At 42.3% G+C, this 20052-nt stretch overlaps 1 protein-coding gene across 1 annotated transcript in view; it reads left to right on the top strand.

Annotated features, from left to right (window-relative positions):
- The window catches only part of map2 (microtubule-associated protein 2), a 67507-nt gene that overhangs the window by 30437 nt on the left and 17018 nt on the right, over window positions 1-20052 (top strand). Inside the window, exons 4-9 of the mRNA XM_058622361.1 lie at window positions 4076-4335; window positions 11579-11668; window positions 12455-12529; window positions 14273-14488; window positions 15961-16266; window positions 17355-19966. Coding sequence (XP_058478344.1) covers window positions 4125-4335; window positions 11579-11668; window positions 12455-12529; window positions 14273-14488; window positions 15961-16266; window positions 17355-19966 — 3510 coding nt within the window. The 5' untranslated portion in view covers window positions 4076-4124. The remainder of the gene's footprint in view (window positions 1-4075; window positions 4336-11578; window positions 11669-12454; window positions 12530-14272; window positions 14489-15960; window positions 16267-17354; window positions 19967-20052) is intronic.

Raw genomic sequence — 20052 nt, 5'->3', positions numbered from 1 at the left:
ATAAGTGCATTTAAACATTTGGGTACAAATAAGAGCTAGAAGTAAGTAAGAGCTTCAAGTAACTCGACACAGATGCAGAACATCGCAGAAGAGCCCTCATCAAGACCTAACCCTAACCCATTTAATCCATTCAAAATGTAAATATTTATACATCTTGAAATGTATACATTCTTGTCTTTGTACTCAGCTGTCGTGTCCAGTTTCATATTCACCATAAGTGGTATTGATTGAATTAAATTCTTGGCAAGAAAGCAATGAGATTTTAGTCTCATTTTAGTATTTAGCAAAATGTCACACACACATATGCATGCATCTTGCTTCCTTGAGTTCCTCTCCTGGTCTCTGGCTGGAAGCAGAGCCCTGCAATGCAGCATCTGTGTGACTCACATACACACACAATGGGAAACGGTGGCTCGTGAAAGCGCTCAGAACGTAGGAGGGAGATGAGGGGAGAGAGAGAGAGCAGAGCAAGGGGAAAGATGAAGCCTTTTGAGAGGTGATGGAGGAGGTGGAGGAGGAGTGAGTAGGAGGAGAAACAGTGATGGGAGGAGGTGGAGGAAGACGAAGAGAGGGAAGAAGAAATAACAGGTGGGAGGAAGATTTATAAAAGGTGAGAGGATGCTAACAAAATAATTGGAAGATGGTGATTAACAGACATGTAAAATGCCTTCTTCTTTCCCACTCTGCACCTGATGGTGAGCCACTCAAGCTGCCTGAATCCAGGCCCAGCAAGTTAAAACTGAACCTGGACATTTAAAAAGACGTATAAGACGACAGAAATCTTCAATGGCAACTCGGGCTCTCACGGTTATGGAATTTTCACCACAGTTAATGAAACTGGCTTAGAGTACACGCACACTCACACACACACAGTAGCTGCAGAGATCGATTTTGTTGCATGTTGTAAGTCCTTTTTTTTTTTTTTTTTCAAGCTCCTTCCATCCTCACTGTCTAATATCTCCCCCTTCAGTTTGACATTGTGCAACAGCGGCTGTGGTCGCAGTTGTCTTTGACTGAGAGGGAGTGTGAGTGGCCATCACTGCCAGGCTATGACCATCGTGTGTGTAACACAGTGAGTTAGTGAGAGTGTCACTTAAAGGACGATGAGGGACGTGAGGAAAACGGGTGTATGTCCAGTAGACTGATAATCCCAGTCGTTAAAAATAGCTGAATTACTCACGTTGTGCAAAGCAGTGCTAGACACAGCACAAACCCAGTGAAAGAGGAAGTAACAAATGCGTCATTTACAAAGTCAAGATGTAAACTTTTATGCTCTCTATCTTGGACTGTGCTGATGTATATGCCAGACAGACCACCTGCTATTTTGAGGCCATTTGTTACAGTGTGTGTGTGTGTGTGTGTGTGTGTGTGTGTGTGTGTGTGTGTGTGTGTGTGTGTGAGTGTGTGTGAATCAGCTGGCTTGACCGCAGTCCTTTAAATGTTATTGATCGCAGGAGTTCAATCTTTCTAACTCATGAAAGACGGAAGTGACGGATATTTTTCTCCGTGGTCACGTCTTCTGGTTTCAGAGTGACCCTCTTTCTTACAGCACAAAGTTGATTTGCTGACAGTTTCATCGTTGCCCCGTGTGAAGCTCCCCTGTCACAGGTCACAGGTCACTTTCCCCACAATTTGAATCCTTTGATATTTCAGTTCTCATCTCATACAGTCTCACTCCCCACTGGACACAATACACTGACATGGCTGATGGGGCCGGCAGTCTGGTCTGAATGTTTGTCTGAAAGAAACTATTAATAGGAATTTCACACACATCTATCATTAAAGTTTATGGTGACTTGTCCAAAAAGGAGAAAGTATCCAGTGAGAGGCAGAGACAAAGTCAGTTAACAGTAACTAACACCAGTAACCAAATTAAGCAGAAGAATATTTTTGAATGCTTCCACTTTGAGGTCCTGTGCACCTATTTAAGTGAATAGTTTATCGTTTTCTTTGGACCTCACTTGTCTTCATCAGTTTCTATCCTAGATCATCTGGACTTACATCTCTCTCCTCATTATCCTCGTGCACTTGTCTCTGTAGGATTAGAAATATGAAGTAAATACAATGCTGCTTAATGAGATTACACAATATTTCCTCCCTGGCGCGTCCTGTGTTTTATGTTGATGGCAGCTCACATGATAATGTTTCGCTAATATCAAGACCCAGCATGCACTTTTGTTATTTTTATTCTATCAGGCTTTGAGCCAGCAGGTGGTGCTGTTTAGTTTTTCCCCCCCATGCAACATTCCCTTGCTCACAAACAAAGACAATACGATATTATCTATATATCGAACATTATCATCGGTCGCTCAACAGGTCTCCATGAGGCCAGGCCACATTTCCTCTCTTCCTCGTGCGCCACCACTGACACGGCAACCCTGGCCGACACTCAAAGAGCAAAGTGACCTTCATCATCATCATCAGAGTGACACCACTGAGCCGTAGCACCGGAGCGGCGGGCTCATCTCTTTATTTTATGGCTTTTTACCGTTGGGAGTGGTGTTGAGGAGGGACACGCTGGGTGAACAAGAAACAAGGAGAGACGATGACAGCGGTGGGGTGGTGTAAAATATGCCCGCCGGGGCTTCACGGACGGAGACATAATGAGTATTATGTCCGGCGTCTGTTCAGTGTTGTGTGCTGTGTGAGATCTCTCAGGCTTCATTCACACGGATGTTCCCTTTCAGGCTGAGTCATGCAAAGCTTCATTGACCCCAGATTTTGATCCATTCAGGCTGTAAGGGTTTACAGCCCCCACATATTGTACTGTTCTGTTTCTTCCTCTGCTGCTTAATGCAGTGTGCAGACAGAGAGCAGAGCTACCGACTGTATAGAAAATGTAGTGACCAGTGCCCACTGACTTGGTTCTAGGCTGAAATTGTTTACTCCTATTTTCTCCTGCACACTATTTTTTTAGTCCTTGGGTCCCTGGTCTCACAGTCTCTTATACACGACCATGTACAGTAGGCTGCTTTGCAGAAAATACATCCCACACTGAGTGCTTGCCACTGGGATCACTCATCCCTTCGATTGTCTCTGCTAATCTTAAGGGTTTGAAAACCGTCTTTGATGCTGACACGGTAAATCTGCACTGTAAACGCATCATGTGTCGATGTGACATTCATTGCCGGGAATATCTCTCTTCTGAAAAAGGTCTCGAAAAAAGCTCAAGCGAAACATTATGTTTTCATGGGAGGCGGACGAGTCGAAAAAAATTATGATGTTATAGGAAGTCACGACACAAGACCTGGCACTCGGGCTTCTGCTCCAGAAGAGATAAGAAGAAGTGGCAGCAGGCGAAAATATCCCAACTGCAACATTTTTGTGTAATGATGTCACTGTCACTAACATTTCCGTCATCTTAATACATTTATGTGATTGGCAGCCTCTTCTTCTGCAGTGGCACAATGGCATCGGACTGGAAAAATCAAGCATCTTTAAAATGTATGATAGGTTTGGAAATGTGTGGTTTTTGCAATTGGATTATCAGGTGAAATTATACACAACATACATCTCATTTTCTAACCAGCATCTAAACTTGAGCTGGCTCTTACCAGAATGTTCCTTTTTTCTTTGTTTTTTTTTTGGCTATTGGCATCAGTACCGCTGCATCATTTGCCTCCTCCTTCACTTTCCTTGACCTTTCTTTTCTTCTCTTGAGCAGAGCCCACCTCGTATTCCTGCAACTCTGTGTCTGACAAACTCGAGGTCTGCCTTTCTTTCTTTTTTTTGACGAGTCACGATGACCACCTGGGCCACTGGCTACACTTTACTGTATGAATAAACAATAGGATTTCACCCAGTGGCTGTCACCTGTCCAAACACAGTATTTCACACAGTCACCTACACACAAACTCCCACGAGCTCAAGCTCAAGCTCAGCGGAGCTGCAGCAGTGATGGCGACTTACAGAAAGAGATTTGTGATCATGATTGATGCGGCATGTCTCACAGCCTCCTCTGGTCTGCACAGGGAGGATTCTCCTTGATATTACCGTTTGTACGATTAACATTCCGAGTTTTGTGTCACCTTCTCTCCTCCCTTCCTCCTACATTTTCTCCTGTCTCTTTACCCAGAAGGAGCAGCCCCTTCCATTGCCCACCCTCCCCTGCTGCTAGGACCAGCATGGCAGACAGCCGTAAGCCAGAAGATTGTGCCCCCCAGTGGGACCCATCAGGAGGGCAGGAGCCCACTGGCACCCAAGGAGCCAATGGCTACTCTTCCTCAGCGTACCGGACTTGTCAGACTGGTGGAGCACACATGGCCACGGCCTCCTACACTGCCAGGGAAAATGGCTTCAATGGGGAGTTCACTGGTGCCCACGCTATAACTGCAGGTAAGAAGACCTTTTCTGTTTTATGTATCATCACTGTCTTATTTGGCACATACTAATCATCCCCTGAGAAGTGGTTAGCGACTTGAGACTCATGACGTCAGACTCCACTTAGGCTTGAAATGACTTGACTTATGGAATATGTACACATTTACACACACTCAAATATCGACCGCCTTGCGTACCAACCTTGCAACCGAGCGACACCAACACCACCGCGGGAAATTTCATTGGAAACTAACGCTAGTTTATGTCTTGTTGGGTCAAAAACTGGTTATGATAAGTGCATGAAACGTGCCGTTTTTTAGCTTAATATTTGAAAAGCTTTTCTATGGTGTAATGTCAGTGTTCTTTGCATTTTAGGCTCTGTAGTTTATTGTTCATTATATATACACAGTATTTTAATAAACAATTCAGTTATAGGGCCATGAAGCAGTCGTTACATTGTATGAGTAATACAATGGTTCTGTTATGGATAAAACTTTAGCAGTTTAAAAGTTTAAAATGACAAACAACATTTCTAGCATATTTAAATGTGAAACATCTGGGAAATGATCGTCATCTTCTATATTCATATGATTTGACTTGCTTGATTCTTGCAAGAATAGCTTCAGACTTAAATACATATTTAAAGATATATATACAGTATATATATATATATATAGATCACAAAATCTTGCCTCATGTTGACTCACAATCTATTTCAGAGACATCGTATGTGTTTAACACTGGAGCTGAGATAAGAATGATACACAATGTACAAGTAATACTACATGTGGTCTGTGGTTACTGCATGAAAGCCTTATACTACCATAATACTCAATGCACAACACACAATCTTAACCTAGTGTGTCTCTGTGTGGATCCATCAGCGTTGAATCAGTTAAAACATGCAACAGTTGGCACCTTGTGGTGCACCAGCATCACTGTTAAAGTAGAAGGTGAATTTGTGAGTGAGCTTTGTCACATGATTCTGCAGATGTTGTGTCACTCATGGCAAATCACACGTGTGTGTGCGCGTGCACGTGTACATATATGTATTTGTGTGCTGTTTCTTCTCGTGTGTGTGTCCTTGCAATATGCTGAGTCCTCACTGCAATCACATACTGTTATTAGCAATGCTCTAATTAACACATAAAATCCATCTCACTAGCCCTTAGCTCCCCACCATGTCCTCACTTGCGACATGGAGACGAGAATTATAATTTACCAATGGTGTAACCATGGAAACAACTCCCCTACAATTTACTTTGCCATGGTTTTTGTTCTTTTTTTTTTTTTTGCCCGTAGCTTGCAACAGACAAGGCGCCCAATTAACCACCCATATTCTTCATTATCAGGGTTCAACCAATGCTAGTTTTGAAGGCTGATAACAGTATTTTTCTGTGTAGCTGCCAATCAATATATTTTATCTAGCCTCAGTGTCCATCCATTGTTAATAGTATAGCACAGTCAGGAACCAAAAGCAGAGATGCTAATTATGTCTTCTTTAAAGGAACATTTCACGTTTTTGAGTTAAAATTGTCGGATATCTGTATTACAGTATACGATTAGAGAGTAGCCTTTCAAATCAAGGCTGGTGTATGTGAGAGACTGTGGGGTCAATTAACTGCCAGTCGTTGTTAAACATTGACAAGTGGTAGAGAATGAATGAAGGAATTAATTAATGAATTAATGGGGTTTCTTTTAGTGCAGTTCATGTTGTTAATGTGTAGTGTAGTGATGTGACATTTGATATTGTCATACAAAACGAGTGTCAAAGTGAAGACATGCTGTGACGGCTTTCATGTGAACAACATGCATCATGCTCGTGTCATCATGGAGGGACAGTACAGGCAGAACTGAACTGACTCCATGTCTAATCGTGGTATATGCTTCTGCATTTTTCATCAAATCAATAGCCACCTTTTCCATTAACCCTCCTAGGAACTTTAATTATCAGGAACTTGGGGAAATGAATTCCTGATAATCTGTATGGCTTGTGTTTCCATCGCACCTCAAAGTTCTGGAAAAAATGTATTCAAATCAGTTGTGTTAGTTTGTGGTCCTTCAGCCTCTTAGAGTCCTGTTTAAGTTTCTTAAAAGCTTTTCCAGCGCCGCCAGCTTGTCTGCTATTCGGGTATGAACTTGGTTGTTTCGCATCGCCGACTCAAAGTCCCACTGAACCTCCTCCAAGAGCTAATACACACAAAAGAGCTTGGACCTTGTCGTACGTCTGACTCTTCGTAGGTTTTTGTCTTTTGCTCCACATTTTTAAAGGTCTTGTTCAACGGTGGGTTGCAGCCGCACAGCCTTAAACAGCTGTAAAATGTTTTCCAACAATCAGTGTTCTTCAACACATACGGTAGCCCCGCCCCTCCAAAGTTCCTGACTATCTAAAAAGTCCCTTGTTGCCATTAGGTACTTCTTTTACGTGGGGTAATTTTGGTGGAAACGCACCAAGATTTTTCCCAAACCTTGGATAAATGATGCTTGATCTCAAGTCTGGATTCACATTGGATGTAAAGCACTCACTGCGCCCTCTGCTGGCCCACATGGTAGTTATTTCAGATGGTGTGATGGACTTCTACGCTGTATATTTTGGAACTTGAATGAGTTTTTAAAGTTCAAACACAATAGTGTATGTATTCAATTACATTTTATTTGTATAGTGCCAAATCAAATCATATCTCAAGGCACTGTACATAGTAAGGCAGAAACCTTTACAATATTATAGAGAGAAGAGAAACCCAACAACTCACGCAACGAGCAAGCACTAAAGGCATCAGTAGAAAGAAAAAAAAAACTCCCTTTAAAGAGGAAGAAATCTGTGACAGAACCAGACTCAAAGATGTGCGGCCATCTGCCTCGACCCCTTGGGGTGAAAGGAAGAGAGGTGGAGGAGAGAAAGAGGACAAGAGGGCGGTGAGGTAGAGATAGAAGATAAATAATACTGGTAATCTGTTAAAGTGTCACCTCTGAAGAAGGTTGTGAAAAGTCTGGAAAAAGGTTGAGCTGGTGTGTGTCGGCGGTTGTCTGAAATATCGATCGTGTGTCCAATCAAAGCTTTCTCGTGACTGTGGCTGACAGGTCCAACCTAATCTCACAGCAGGAGCTCAGTACTGGACCGCACAGTATTGATCCACTGCACTGTATTGACGTTTAAGTACAGGAATGCATACATGAAGGCTCTTCCTTTTAAAGTCTTCATTATATATACTGTATGCTACATACTGTGTGTTAATGTCATGCTGGATATCCACAATATCCACTCCATCGCTATTCATTGTAATCAAAGACTCACCTGTGTGATTAAGGCATCAGCTTCTCTGCCAATATTTAAACCACTGATAAATTTCTCTTAGTCGAGGAGGTGAATGGTAGAATGACAACTTTTACTATTAATACATGACTTTTCTTGTTGCACTGACAAGACTGACTGTTAGAGAAAAGGTTTTCACAGGAATTTGTGACATTGCTGGAGAGTTATTCATCTGAATATAGTAAAAAAAAAAAAAGAAGTCATATTAGATGCCAGATATCCATTTGCCTTTTTTGACTCCACTTACAGAATCACTTAGGTCACACAGATTCAAATTCTATTGAGTCCCTGTAAAGCAAATACAGAGTTTTTTTTTCTCTTCACACATTTTATGTCTTCTGCTCAGGTTTTTTTTTTTTAAGGTGTGTTTTAAATATGGCTCAATGACACACCGGAGCCATAATAACAATATAAAAACCCTCAGCGCGCTTTATCAGTGTTGAAGAGTAATTGCACCTTTTCTTGGCTGCAAAAACTCACATAAAGGCTCTGCCACTTTAGTTAGAATTCCTAAAGATGAAAACATAGAGGAGAAGAAGAGCTGTGAGACTACAGGTACCAGAGAGAGAGGGAGGAGGAGCTGCAGCTCAACCAGCTCTCCGTTTGTATATTGTGATTTTAATCTACAATAAAAATGGTGAAAGTGTCACTTATATCAACATATTTATGTGCAATCACGTTACTATTCTGTACAAACATGGTGACGTTTAAGAGGTGAATAGGCCAAGTGGCAGTGCATTAGGAGGAGAGTACAGAACTCCTCCAACAAGATACCAACTCACATTCACGCTTTAGCAGCAAAGCAGGTGGACATTGTCACAAAGTAGACAGTTTTTTTATTTTATTTTTGTTCCTAAAAACGAGCCACGCAATCTTTGAACTGTGACGTATTTCCAAATTTCTCAAATTCAATCCGATTTAAAACAGGTGTGTTTATTTGAGGAAAATAATATATATATATATATATATATATATATATATATACATATATATGTTTTGCTGGGGAAAAACAGGATATAAGGAGCTCCATATTGCACATTCTTTTAGGTTTTAACATGGTAATTATCTGTGTTCTAAGAGTTAATTATTAATTAACTTAATTTATGTCCTAATAGAGGTAGAATAAGGTGTTCATATGTGCTTAATAATTACTAATAAATGGCTAGTATGCTACCTATGCATGTTAGTAAGGGCCTAGTTAATGGTAAATATGTGTTCCTTAATAAAGTGTGACCAAAAAATGAAACAAACAAGTTGTTGTATTTTCTCACAGATGAAAAATCTGCACCATTACGTATGTTATTATGAAGTCTGACCTCTTCAGAGTGAGATGCTGAAACAGCTTTGGCAGCACATTATTCTGGCTGCTGAACTGCATATGGACGCAAGTCAGTGGCCACCACCAGTCTGTTGGTATGGCAACCACTTGCTGTACACATTTTGGTTGCTGGCTGGTATCATACCACTGACACTCCCCTTCTCTCCATGCCCTCTCAGTCCTGCTGTGTATGTGTGTGTGTTTGTGTATGTGTTTGTGTGTGTGTGTGTGTGGTGTGTGTGTGTGTGCGCGCCTTACAGCTTGGCTGTATGTTATGTTGGTTTTGGGCTTTCAGTCGTAGCCTCTGCTCAGAGAGAGTGTTCTCTCAGCGCCAGTCTTTCTGATCAGGTAATGCACATTCTAATTTTGATGGGAGAGAATTCCTGTTTATGATGTATCGATTAAGGATGACACGTATATACAGCCTGTGCATGTGTGTCGGTTTGTGAATGTGGTTTACTGTGTTGCCTCTGTGAGTTTGTGAGATCGTTCTTTTCCAGAGATGCAGTCTCCAGGTTTGTCTTCAGCTTTGTGGCTGTGACAAGGGCATTTTTTTTTTTTTTTTTTTTTTTTACAGTGTTGAGAGAGTAAACAAGCGGTGACGTCTGAATTCAGTGACCTTGATTTTGCTTCTGATGTCACTTTATATTCGTGTCTGAAATTGATTACGTGTTTTGTTTTTAATACCTCCAAAAATATAAAACTGGAGATCTCAGTGAGCATTGTCTCTCCCTTTGGTGACGCCTACTTTCCTCATTCACCACCTCTAATACTGTACTTCTTCACGTAATTGGTGTTTAAATTTGAAAAATCAAGCTTTATCATCACTATTTAGTTTGTTATAGTATAGCGGTGATGCATTACACAAACACTGAAACTCCTACTAAAATCTAAAAAACTGTATTTGGGCACTATTGGTGTGGTTTCACAAATCTTCAAGGTTATTTTAAGTACTATTTCCACTACCAGAAGAAGTGGTAACTAAGCTGTACACATTCATTGCATTTCGCTACACAGAAAATAGGAAATGGCTGCTTTGAGTTGGTGAGTGGGCTGTGTTAAGTGGTCTCTGAAGAGGTGTGTGTGTGTGTGTGTCTAACAAATAGCGTTAAAAGCGGTAAAAACATTATGCAAATGTGTCGTCTCATGTTCCTTGCACCCCTTGCCACATTTTAACTGATTTTAACCAACACAAAGAAGAAAGACGAAGGCTTATTTCACACAAACAGACCATTAGACATGATTAGGAAATTGACTTGTCTGTATTTTGTTTCCAGTTTGGGGCAACATTGATTCAAAAAGATGCATTATCACATTAGAACACATCAGTTAAACAGAGTCATTGACTTTTTTTGCTTGTGGAGGAAGTCAGTTTGGGCCAGCCACACAGTTTTCACAGCATCTTTCATATTTACTAGAGAAATACAAATGCTAAATTATTCTTAATTCAGTGTGTAACACCAGTTACAAAAAGTAGGCACCGATGGACAGTTTTATTCCCTTTATTGATGGTTAATATGTCATTTATACATGATTTTAAATTAAATATTTTATATAAAGTATGGATTCAGTATCAGTATTAGCCCAACACTGGATCGGATTTCCGGACAGATAAAAAAAATCTGATACCATCCAAACATCCTATGCTTCATGCATGCTTCACTATGCAAAAAAAAAAATCATTCAAAAATCAGCAATAGCATTTCAGCTGAGTCATGTTGTGGGCTGTTTATTTCTAATTTATGGGAGAAGACATTTTTTACAAAGCTGGAGAATTATGTCTTTGAAATAGCTTGAAATGGCACAAATGTGTTGAGACCCTAGTTCAAAAGGTCTACAGTGACAAACTGGTATCAGTGGTGGCAGATACTTTAAATGTTTTTGGACTTTGAGAGGAAACTGGAGAAAACACACTCACACACGCAAGATCATGTAAACTCCATGCAGAAAGACCCTTGTTCTGACCGGGTTGCTGCAAAGGCAAGAGTGCTAACCACTACACCACCCGTGTGGCCCCTGAAATAGTGAATTAAACAGTAAACAATCCTTTTTAAGAAATGAAATGTCTCTCATCTTAAACACTTCACTCCTTTCTGATCCAGGCTTATTTTCAGTCTACACTTTTATCAAGGATGCTGGGTTTCCATGGCGACACGCACAGTCTTCAGAAGCAGCTCTCGCCTCCCTGCAGTTACTGGCTTTCAACTCGGGGTTTGAGTGACATGATTAAGGACAAGCGAGGTGGAATGGAATAGAAGATGAATGTTGAGAAAGCTGAAATGTATTAACAAAGTTTGCGAGTGTAAAATGTGACATGGATCACAAAATCAAACATGCAATATTTATATCAACTCAAAAGACAAAGACATGTAAAAAAAACCATCAACAATACAAACGTGTGAATCAATATGTTGATATAGAGAGATGAATCATTACACCACTGCTGTAATATTCCACAAATGTTAACTGACCATGTCATTATTCTCTCTTCCAACAACAACTGAAAGCTGATCACCTGTGGCTCAGAAAACCTAAATGTGCCACCTCAGCCCACTTTTACCACATGTTTATTATTGCTTAACACTGTTGAAGGTGCCTGACATTGTTTGTTGTCTGTGTATCGTTAGAGCAAGTGTCCGCACGGATTGTGCAAGAAGTAACGGCAGAGGCAGTGGCCGTGCTGAAAGGTGAACAGGAGACTCAAAGGCTGCCATCAGGTGAATTTCACGCACACACACGCGCACACAGCGTCGTGCAGTGGTCGCAGGAGGCTGCAGCCTTTTACCGCTTGACCTCTGTTGTGCATCACAGAGAGAGGTCACGGCATGTTTTACACAGGGCGAGGAAACCACAGTACAGTTCAGATTGTTGTCCCAAAATGAACCTACACTCACATCCTATGTATATCAGTGGGTGCTAAGTGATGCAGTGGGTGTCTTTTTGAGCACTGCAGCAGCAGCAGCAGCAGGGCATTGTTAATTTGTCAAACCCGCCCTATGCCACAATGAGTCGTGTACATGTCATGTGAAATTGTCGCTGAGCAAACTGATGCCGTTAAATGTTATTTTGCTTATCTTACTAAAAGAGTGCTTTGCCCAAGTGACTGTGTGAGGATGGACGATGCAGGAAGAGACCTTCTTATTAATATATCGTCCAGCAAATAAATACAAATTAAAGATGGAGATAAAGATAAATCCTTTGTCTCCATTGTGGCTCCATTGTGAAATCATCTGACATTGTCTCTCTTGATGTCAGGCCCTAAACCTCATTTCCACTTGCAACCAGCTGCTTAAGGATATATCAACTGCCACACATGTCTAACTGGACTGTCAGTATTTAAGTTGCATTCTGGGTAATGCAGGTGCCAGGTTTGAAAGGGGGGAAAAAAAGAATAATAATAATAAAAAAACATATCTCTGCCTGCAGATGCTCCAAGTCCTTATGTGATTTACATGTCTTTATCCTTTCCTCCACCCCTGCTTCCCTCTGTCCTCCGTTTGCAGTTGAAGACACCACCAATTTGCCCCCCTCCCCTCCCCCCTCACCTGCCGCAGAGCACTTTGGCCCCCTGGAACAAGGTAGGACCAATGTGTTCATAGGAGTGTGTCTCCAGTGGGGGACACACTCTGTAGCTTCTGGAGGTTTGTGATCGACACCACATTCGGCCACTTGTGTGGGTTGGCTCTGTGGGGATACTTTCTAATCCCTCTCAGGACACGTGCCACACCTGAGGGGACAAACCACACACATTGAAAAGCCCTGCAGGACATCCTCATACTGTACACACCAGAGATGCGAAGCGCAGGAACATGTTTTCCCATTATTTCACACATTCAAAATCCTGCTTCCTCCTCATCGCACACGTGGTACGGACACAGTTTCTATCTTCATTGTCATCGCCATTTATTTCTAAAAGACAGACGGGCTCACATCGTATGATCACCTCGTTGGTCTTGATAATTTCCACCATCTCTCTTTCATTTCCATTCCTTATCTCCACTTCCTGTCCACACACACACTAATATGACAGCCAGTTTAGGTAACCCTCCAACTTCTTGTTTCTGTCTCTTTGTTTTCTTTTTTTTTTGTACTGGAATTGTGTTTTTGCATTCTGCACGCCCCGTCACAGTGTCGTGTTGTCCTTGTTCGCTGTCAGTCTTTTTGTTTGTCTTTGCCGTGGCTGTAGATCATAGTCGTATCTCTACAAACATTACTCACACAGCAACCCTCACTGTAACGGAAGCCCAGTAAGAAACACAATGTGGAAAGAGACGTAATAGAGCCACAACACTGTGATACAGTTTGTTCTCCCAGATTTGAGATTTTTATGCAGCTGCCTGCAGACGTTAAGCCTCACAATGACACGTGTGTCTCCTTTAAGCTCGGCCTCTGTGTTTTAATGAGTGCTCAGTCTGCAGTAGCAGGGATGTAATAAGGGGGTTCTGTACAGTAGGCGGGGCCAGCCCTGAATTAACACACATGTATTAATACATGCAATAATAATAATAATAATACAGAGATGAATAATTTTAGATGTCGTTGTATATCTATGGAGTCTTTTTAAATGTGACTTAGTATAGAGGTCAGATTCCATGTTCCATCTTTACCAGACTTAACTAGTCGATCTCAAAAGCTTGGTCTGAGTTGCCTGTCATTGTCTTTTTGTCTGTGTCATGTGCGTGTTCCGTTTCTCTCGACCTCACTCAGGCCTTACCTTCTTCTTGCATTCCCCTATTCGGTGACTCTGTTTTTGTTGCCTATTTTACATTTGTATTGATTTAAGCTTTGTCTCCTCCTTTCACTGCAATAATATCCACTGTAAAAGGTTGTTGAACGATGTAGCAAGTAAAAAAAAAGAGAAAAAAAAGTGATTTATATTTTCCTAAAGATTAACTGACCCCCAGTTAAGCCAATGATTTAGAGTTGCCTTCAATTTAGTTTACTTCAATATCTTTTTATAGCTATAGGAGCGCAGGAAAGCCATGACTGCTGCAAGACTCATATTTATTTTTTGATGATGATCCAAATATACAGTGTAGATTGTTAAAATAGCTTGTGTTTAAAATTAACTTTTTTTTATGTTGTAACCTGTTGATTTTTATTTGGAAAATTAGCAACACATTAGCATTCTATCAGTGTTTCCAAAGACGCAATATTGTGTTGCATCACTTTTTAAAGTGGATATTATTTGGCATGTTTCCCATTTTCTGCAGTTTTCTTCTTCTTCTTTTTTTTTCTTATTCCTCCTCCTCACTCACTCTCTTTCAGTCTGTGTCCAGATTTCCCTGCAGTTCTTCTCCTTGTGTCTGTCTTGTTTGTAGATGTAGGGGACGAGGAGGAGGCGGGCCCTCTCCGCCGCTTCCAAAATTCTCGGGAGAGGTGCAAGTTCCTCGCCCCCTCCATCTCAGTTTCCGTGCCTGAGGACGACCCCTACCACTCCGACGAGGAGTACTATGAGCACCCATTGTTCAGCCCAGAGTGGACGCACTCTGGCTCTCGCCCCACAGGGCAGGCCGTGGCCTTTAGACAGATTGAAGGTGAACCACGCATGGTTCCTTTTTGCCATTTCCCCTTCCATCTTGCTCTCTTTTCTCCCTCCTCTTTTAAACACCAGTTTCCTCTTCTACCTCTGTGATTTGACTCCCCTTCATCCCTCCCTCCTTTCGTGCCTCCGTCTCTCGGTCCGTCCGTCCGTCTTTCCGTCCGTCTTTTGTGTGTGTTTGTGTGTCCTTGTGACGTTTGTCTGCTCAAATTCTGAGCAATTCCATGTTTGTTTTCGACAGTCACGTTGCTTTTATTTATAGTTATTTTCACCCAAAGCTGTTGCTACCTGTGATTGCCATGCCATTAAGTCCAACACATACGAGTGATGTCTGTAAAATAGGACTATGTTTCATCACGCTTCACTCAATGGAGCCTGATACACGACACTTACCATGACATCAGTCAACATGATTTAAGGCCCAACTGCCTTTTACAAGTATCTCACTGTGTGTGACTGTCATTCTCTGTGCATTCATTTTTTTTCTACCAGTCATCACCCAGGGTTCTCTTTGGGTCCATTCCTTAGTATTTTCTCTCATTTCTTCAATTACCTGCAGTGTGTCACACCCTCTATTCTCATTCTTTTGTCACTATTCTCACAGTTTGACACTGAGGCAACAAGGAAGACTTTCAGCTCCACACACTCACACTTCATAAAACCTTACATAAATAAATATATTAATTAAATGTATCCTCTTCAGAGACTCACTATATTTTCCCTCAGCCCCACAATAGAACTCATCTTTGCCTAGTTTTACTTATATTGTACCTTTGTCTTTTCTACATACACTAAGATAAACTGACCCCCCTCCAAATTTCTATCCACAACAACGTTAACCCAAATGTATTTGTTCATTAAGCACATAAAAAGACTAATAAATATAAAGTAAATATTACATCCCATACTTCTTCATCCACTCCCAACCCTTATTGTCACTCATGACAAAACATCTATCTATTTCACATGCAGTAACCCAAGGCTACAAAGCTGCCGAGTTGAATTTCCTTTAACCTATGCGAGAACTCAAAATGTTACACAGTCTTGGCTGACGAAGAGCGAAGATGCATGATCATAACTTGACGATTTCGCAGTTAAAAAATACAGTCCCTGTCATGTCAGGAATTCCCCTTGGACTCCAGCTCTCAATATTCTAGTATTCTGAAGAGCCGGTGACGTCAGAAGTGCTGAATCTTGATTATATACTGATAAAACAGATAGATATTTCATATAATAATGTAATATATTGGCACACAGTAGACTCATTGTCAAGACACAGGGTCAAGAAAATACTCACATACAACATTTGACCACATGACTAATGTTCCAAATATGTGTGAACAGATAAACACTGACTCATCTTTCCCAGAGCTGAAAGTGTCCCGTCATAAATTGTGTTCTCACATAACCCAAGTCTGTGTTGCCTGTAGTCTTAATGTGTCCCCCTCTCACCCTGTTTTTGAGAAGAAGAGACCATGGAGGCTCTTACAGCTGAATACGAGGAAGAGGTGGAAGAGGAGGAGGAGGAGGAGGAGGAGGAGAGTGCAGAGGCAGCAGAGTCCGAGGCAGCTCTTGATGAGCAGCAATGGAGTGGGGAAGAGCCTGAGCTGGACAGCCCCCAAGCTGAAACCTTAGAGCAGGCAGAGGCCATAGACGAGGCCCAGGACCTAGACCTGGAGCCGTCCGAAGCAGTTAGTGCTGCTGCAGAAAGCTCTATGGACAGAGAGGAGGAGGAGGAGGAGGAGGAGGAGGAAGCAGAGGGTGAAGCGACAGGTGTGTCCTGCCCTCTGCTCTCCCTGCCTGCATGTTACTGCATTGCCAACTGTATTAGAACACTAGATGTGTCAAAAAAAAAAAGGAACGCATAAGCATATAACATAAGTGTTATAAATTAGACGGAATGGCAAGCGATCCTCTCTGTGCTCTGCTGCGGCTGCAAGGCAACACAGGCTTGTTGGTGAAAAGAGCCACATTCTTTTAACTTATCTTTGCACTTGCATTTTCTTTTTTCTTTTCTCGTTGTGGTCTTTGGGGCCGGTGCATTTCGTGTTGGTGTGATAAAATGCTATAAGCTTCCAGGTTTCTCATGATGTCGTCACATGGCTTAGTGCTTTTATGCTAGTGCTATCGCACTTTTTGTAACCATAGATCATATAGTGCTCAAAGTGCTCGTAGTGTTATCCTGATTTCGTTGTAAAGAATTTGCAGGGAAGTTTTTGTTGGCTGTGTCATGTTCAGTGTGTTACAGTTGTGGGGTAGAGCCATTATCTCATCAGACGCATTACATTCTTCATTTTATTTTTGTCACGGTAAGCTGGTGACAGCATGCAGCATTTCTGTGTCATCAGCAGCAAGGTGCTTCTGTATCTGTGCTAACAATCTCTCGAGGTTTTGCAATTACATTTGGAAGTCGTGATTAGTCGTCTGAATTAATTTGTCATTTACCAAACAATGTGAATTCTGATGAATTGCTAATGGGCAAAAGTCTCAGAACACCAAAGAAAAACAGAAATGCTGTGTCTTTTTGTATCCGATGTTTTGAATATCTGCATGGTTATCCATCCTGTCTGTTATTGCTTGTTTTTTTTTCCATGAATCAGCATCACAGTTTCTTCATACCGGTACCGTCATATATCATGCCATATTCTCATCCATCTGTGAATTGGTGGACCCCATAATCTCGCCGTACTCCTCCAGTGATGGCCGTATCATTGTGCTGTAAGTTTTTGAGGACAGCTTTGCCTGTTTCAGTAATAATGGCTTTTCCAGTCCCTGCCTCAATATTGTATTTTACTCGCAGCATGCCAGAACATTTCCTTTCTATGTTGAACAAAACAGCCAACTTACAGATGTCGTTTCAGCTTTGAAGATGGACTCAGACAAGCAGGCCAGTGGGTCCATGAGTCCAGACAGCATTGGATCAGAAAAACGCCCAGAGGAGTTTTTTGAGCCCCAGATGCAAGGATTCTTTGCTGGTGAACGAGTCGTACCAGAGAGCCCCACCATGGATATGCCACCCTTTGTACCTCAAAACCAAGCCAAAGAATCCCCCAAATCACTCACACTTCAGCCGCTGTATGGCGAGCCAATCACAGTGTCAGAGAAGCAGCCGTCAGTGGAGGTGATGGAGTTCACCAGCATAGGTGCACCTTCTGATTTCTCTTCAATGGGAGTCAAAGATCAAGGAGGAGACACGACAAAAGATGCAACAGACAGATCTGGCATGTCGGCATATTTTGAAACGTCAGCCGCAGAGCCCGCTGAGGCACTACAGTGTAAGGGAGAGGGTTATTACGAACTGAGCAGAGCTGGTGAAGAGAAGACTGCAACCGAAGCCCAAGATAAATCTGAAAATAAGAGTACCGCAGAAGCCACTGGAGCATTCCCACTTCCTGAGAGGGGTAATGAATGCAGGCTTTCTCCAGGTAAACTGGCCCTAGAGCAGAGGAGTTACTCACTTAACATCACAATTGGAGCAATGGATCAGAGTGGCCAAGGTAGAACCAAGCACTTCTCCCCACTGGCTACAGATATAATGTCATATACTAGTGGTAGCCTAGATGAATCAGCAGACTACCTCCCAGTCACTACACCCTCTGTGGATAAGCCTCCATCCTTCCCTCCCTTGATCCTGGAGACTGCAGCTTCCATCACTTCAGACTCCTCATCTCCTCCAAGATCGACTGATGTAGATTCAAAACCCAGCTCTGAACCAGAGTTGCCAGAATCCCCTCAGCCCAATAATGGTACCTATAAAAATGGCACAGTCATGGCACAAGACTTGCCCGAGATGCTGGACCTGGCTGGTACCCGTTCAAGACTGGCATCAGAAAACACTGATCCAGAAATTACCCGTAGAAAATCCATTCAAGTTGATGTTCCCGCTTTCCCCGATGACCCTCTGGCTAGCCTTATTTCAGGGGAACAAAGTCCTGGAGCCAGAAGAAGTGAAAGCCAGCTGGAGGAGATGGGCTATTGTGTATTCAGTGAATATTCAGGGCCAATGCCATCCCCTGCAGATGTGTTAAGCCCTACAATCACTTCTACACAGGGGTTCACACACTCTGTTCTAGAGGAGAAAGTGGCTGCGCAGGCAAGGAAGTTAGCAGTCAGAGACACATCTATGGAGGAAACGACACAGCAGTCAGAAGCTGCTGAGGTCACTGAAGAGAAAGATCAGACACAGGGAGACATTGAAAGGCCAACTGAAGAAAAGAGCAAAGAGATTGCCGATGATCTATTAAATAAAGCTGCAAATAATGAGGAGAAAGCACCTTCCCGTAGAAGTGAGTCATTTGTGACACCAACAGTCACGGTGACTCTAGAGGAAGGTGGGAGGTCACTGGGTGACACTGAACGACAAGGCAGCGGTGAAGGCTCAGCGTCAGAAACCGAGATCGCCGACTATGAGAGGCAAATCCGCAAATTGGAGATGGAGGACAGGCCTCTCAGTCTGGAAGAGGAGCGAGAATTACAGGAGCTCCGGGAGAAGGTGAAGCTGGTGCACCAGGAGGCTTACGAGGAAGTGGACGCTGAAGATGTGTACCAGTTGACCGGCGTGGCCAAAGACCGCATCGCCAGGCCCGCCAAAACTTCACCCACTTCATCCGTGGAGAGTATTATCGATGACGACAAGTTGCTCTCTCCCGTGCTCTCACCTTCTAAGGCGAAACAAAGGGATATTTATGGCTCACCCAAAAGAGCACTTTCACCAGTGTTAGGAATAAACAAAGAGGAGAAAACTAGAGACGAATCAGAACGAAAGTTGAGTGAAGAAGCTGAGAAGAAAAAAGAAGACAAAGAAGAGCCAGAGACAAAAGAAAAGGAAATGAAAGCAACAGAAGAGAGGGAAAGGAGAGAGAAAGAAGAGAGAGAAAAGGAAGAGGCAGAGAGGATAATGAGTGAAGAGAACGAAAGGAGGGAGAAAGAACGACAAGAGCTCGAGATGAAAGAGAAACTGGAGAAAGAGAGAAAAGAGAAAGAGGAGCAAGAAAAGAAAGAAAGAGAAGCGAGGGAAAGGATCGAGCAAGAGGAGAGAGAGAAGGAGGAAAAGGACAGAATAGAGAAAGAATTGAGAGAGAAAGAACAAATAGAGAGGGAGCTAAAAGAGAAGGAAGAGAAAGAGAAAATGGAGAGGGAGATAAAAGAGAAGGAAGAGAAAGAGAAAATGGAGAGGGAATTAAAGGAGAAGGAAGAGAAAGAAAAAATAGAGAGGGAGATAAAAGAGAAGGAAGAGAAAGAGAAAATGGAGAGGGAATTAAAGGAGAAGGAAGAGAAAGAAAAGATAGAGAGGCAGCTAAAAGAGAAGGAAGAGAGAGAAAAGATAGAGAGGGAATTAAAGGAGAAGGAAGAGAGGGAGAGGGAATTGAAGGAAAAGGAAGAGAAAGAAAAGATAGAGATGGAACTTAAGGAGAAGGAAGAAAAAGAAAAAATAGAAATGGAACAGAAACTAAAGGAAGAGAGAGAGAAAGTGGCGGAGATGGACAAAAATGTTCCGGACGACTCTGGAGATTTATCGAGACAAACGGATGAAAAAGCGGCCTTGACACCTGCTGACCA

This window comes from Solea solea, chromosome 2 (genome assembly GCF_958295425.1).
Source record: "Solea solea chromosome 2, fSolSol10.1, whole genome shotgun sequence".
Classification (NCBI taxonomy): domain Eukaryota; kingdom Metazoa; phylum Chordata; class Actinopteri; order Pleuronectiformes; family Soleidae; genus Solea; species Solea solea.
Note: the sequence above shows the minus strand (reverse complement) of the source record. Positions and strands in the feature narration are given on the sequence as shown.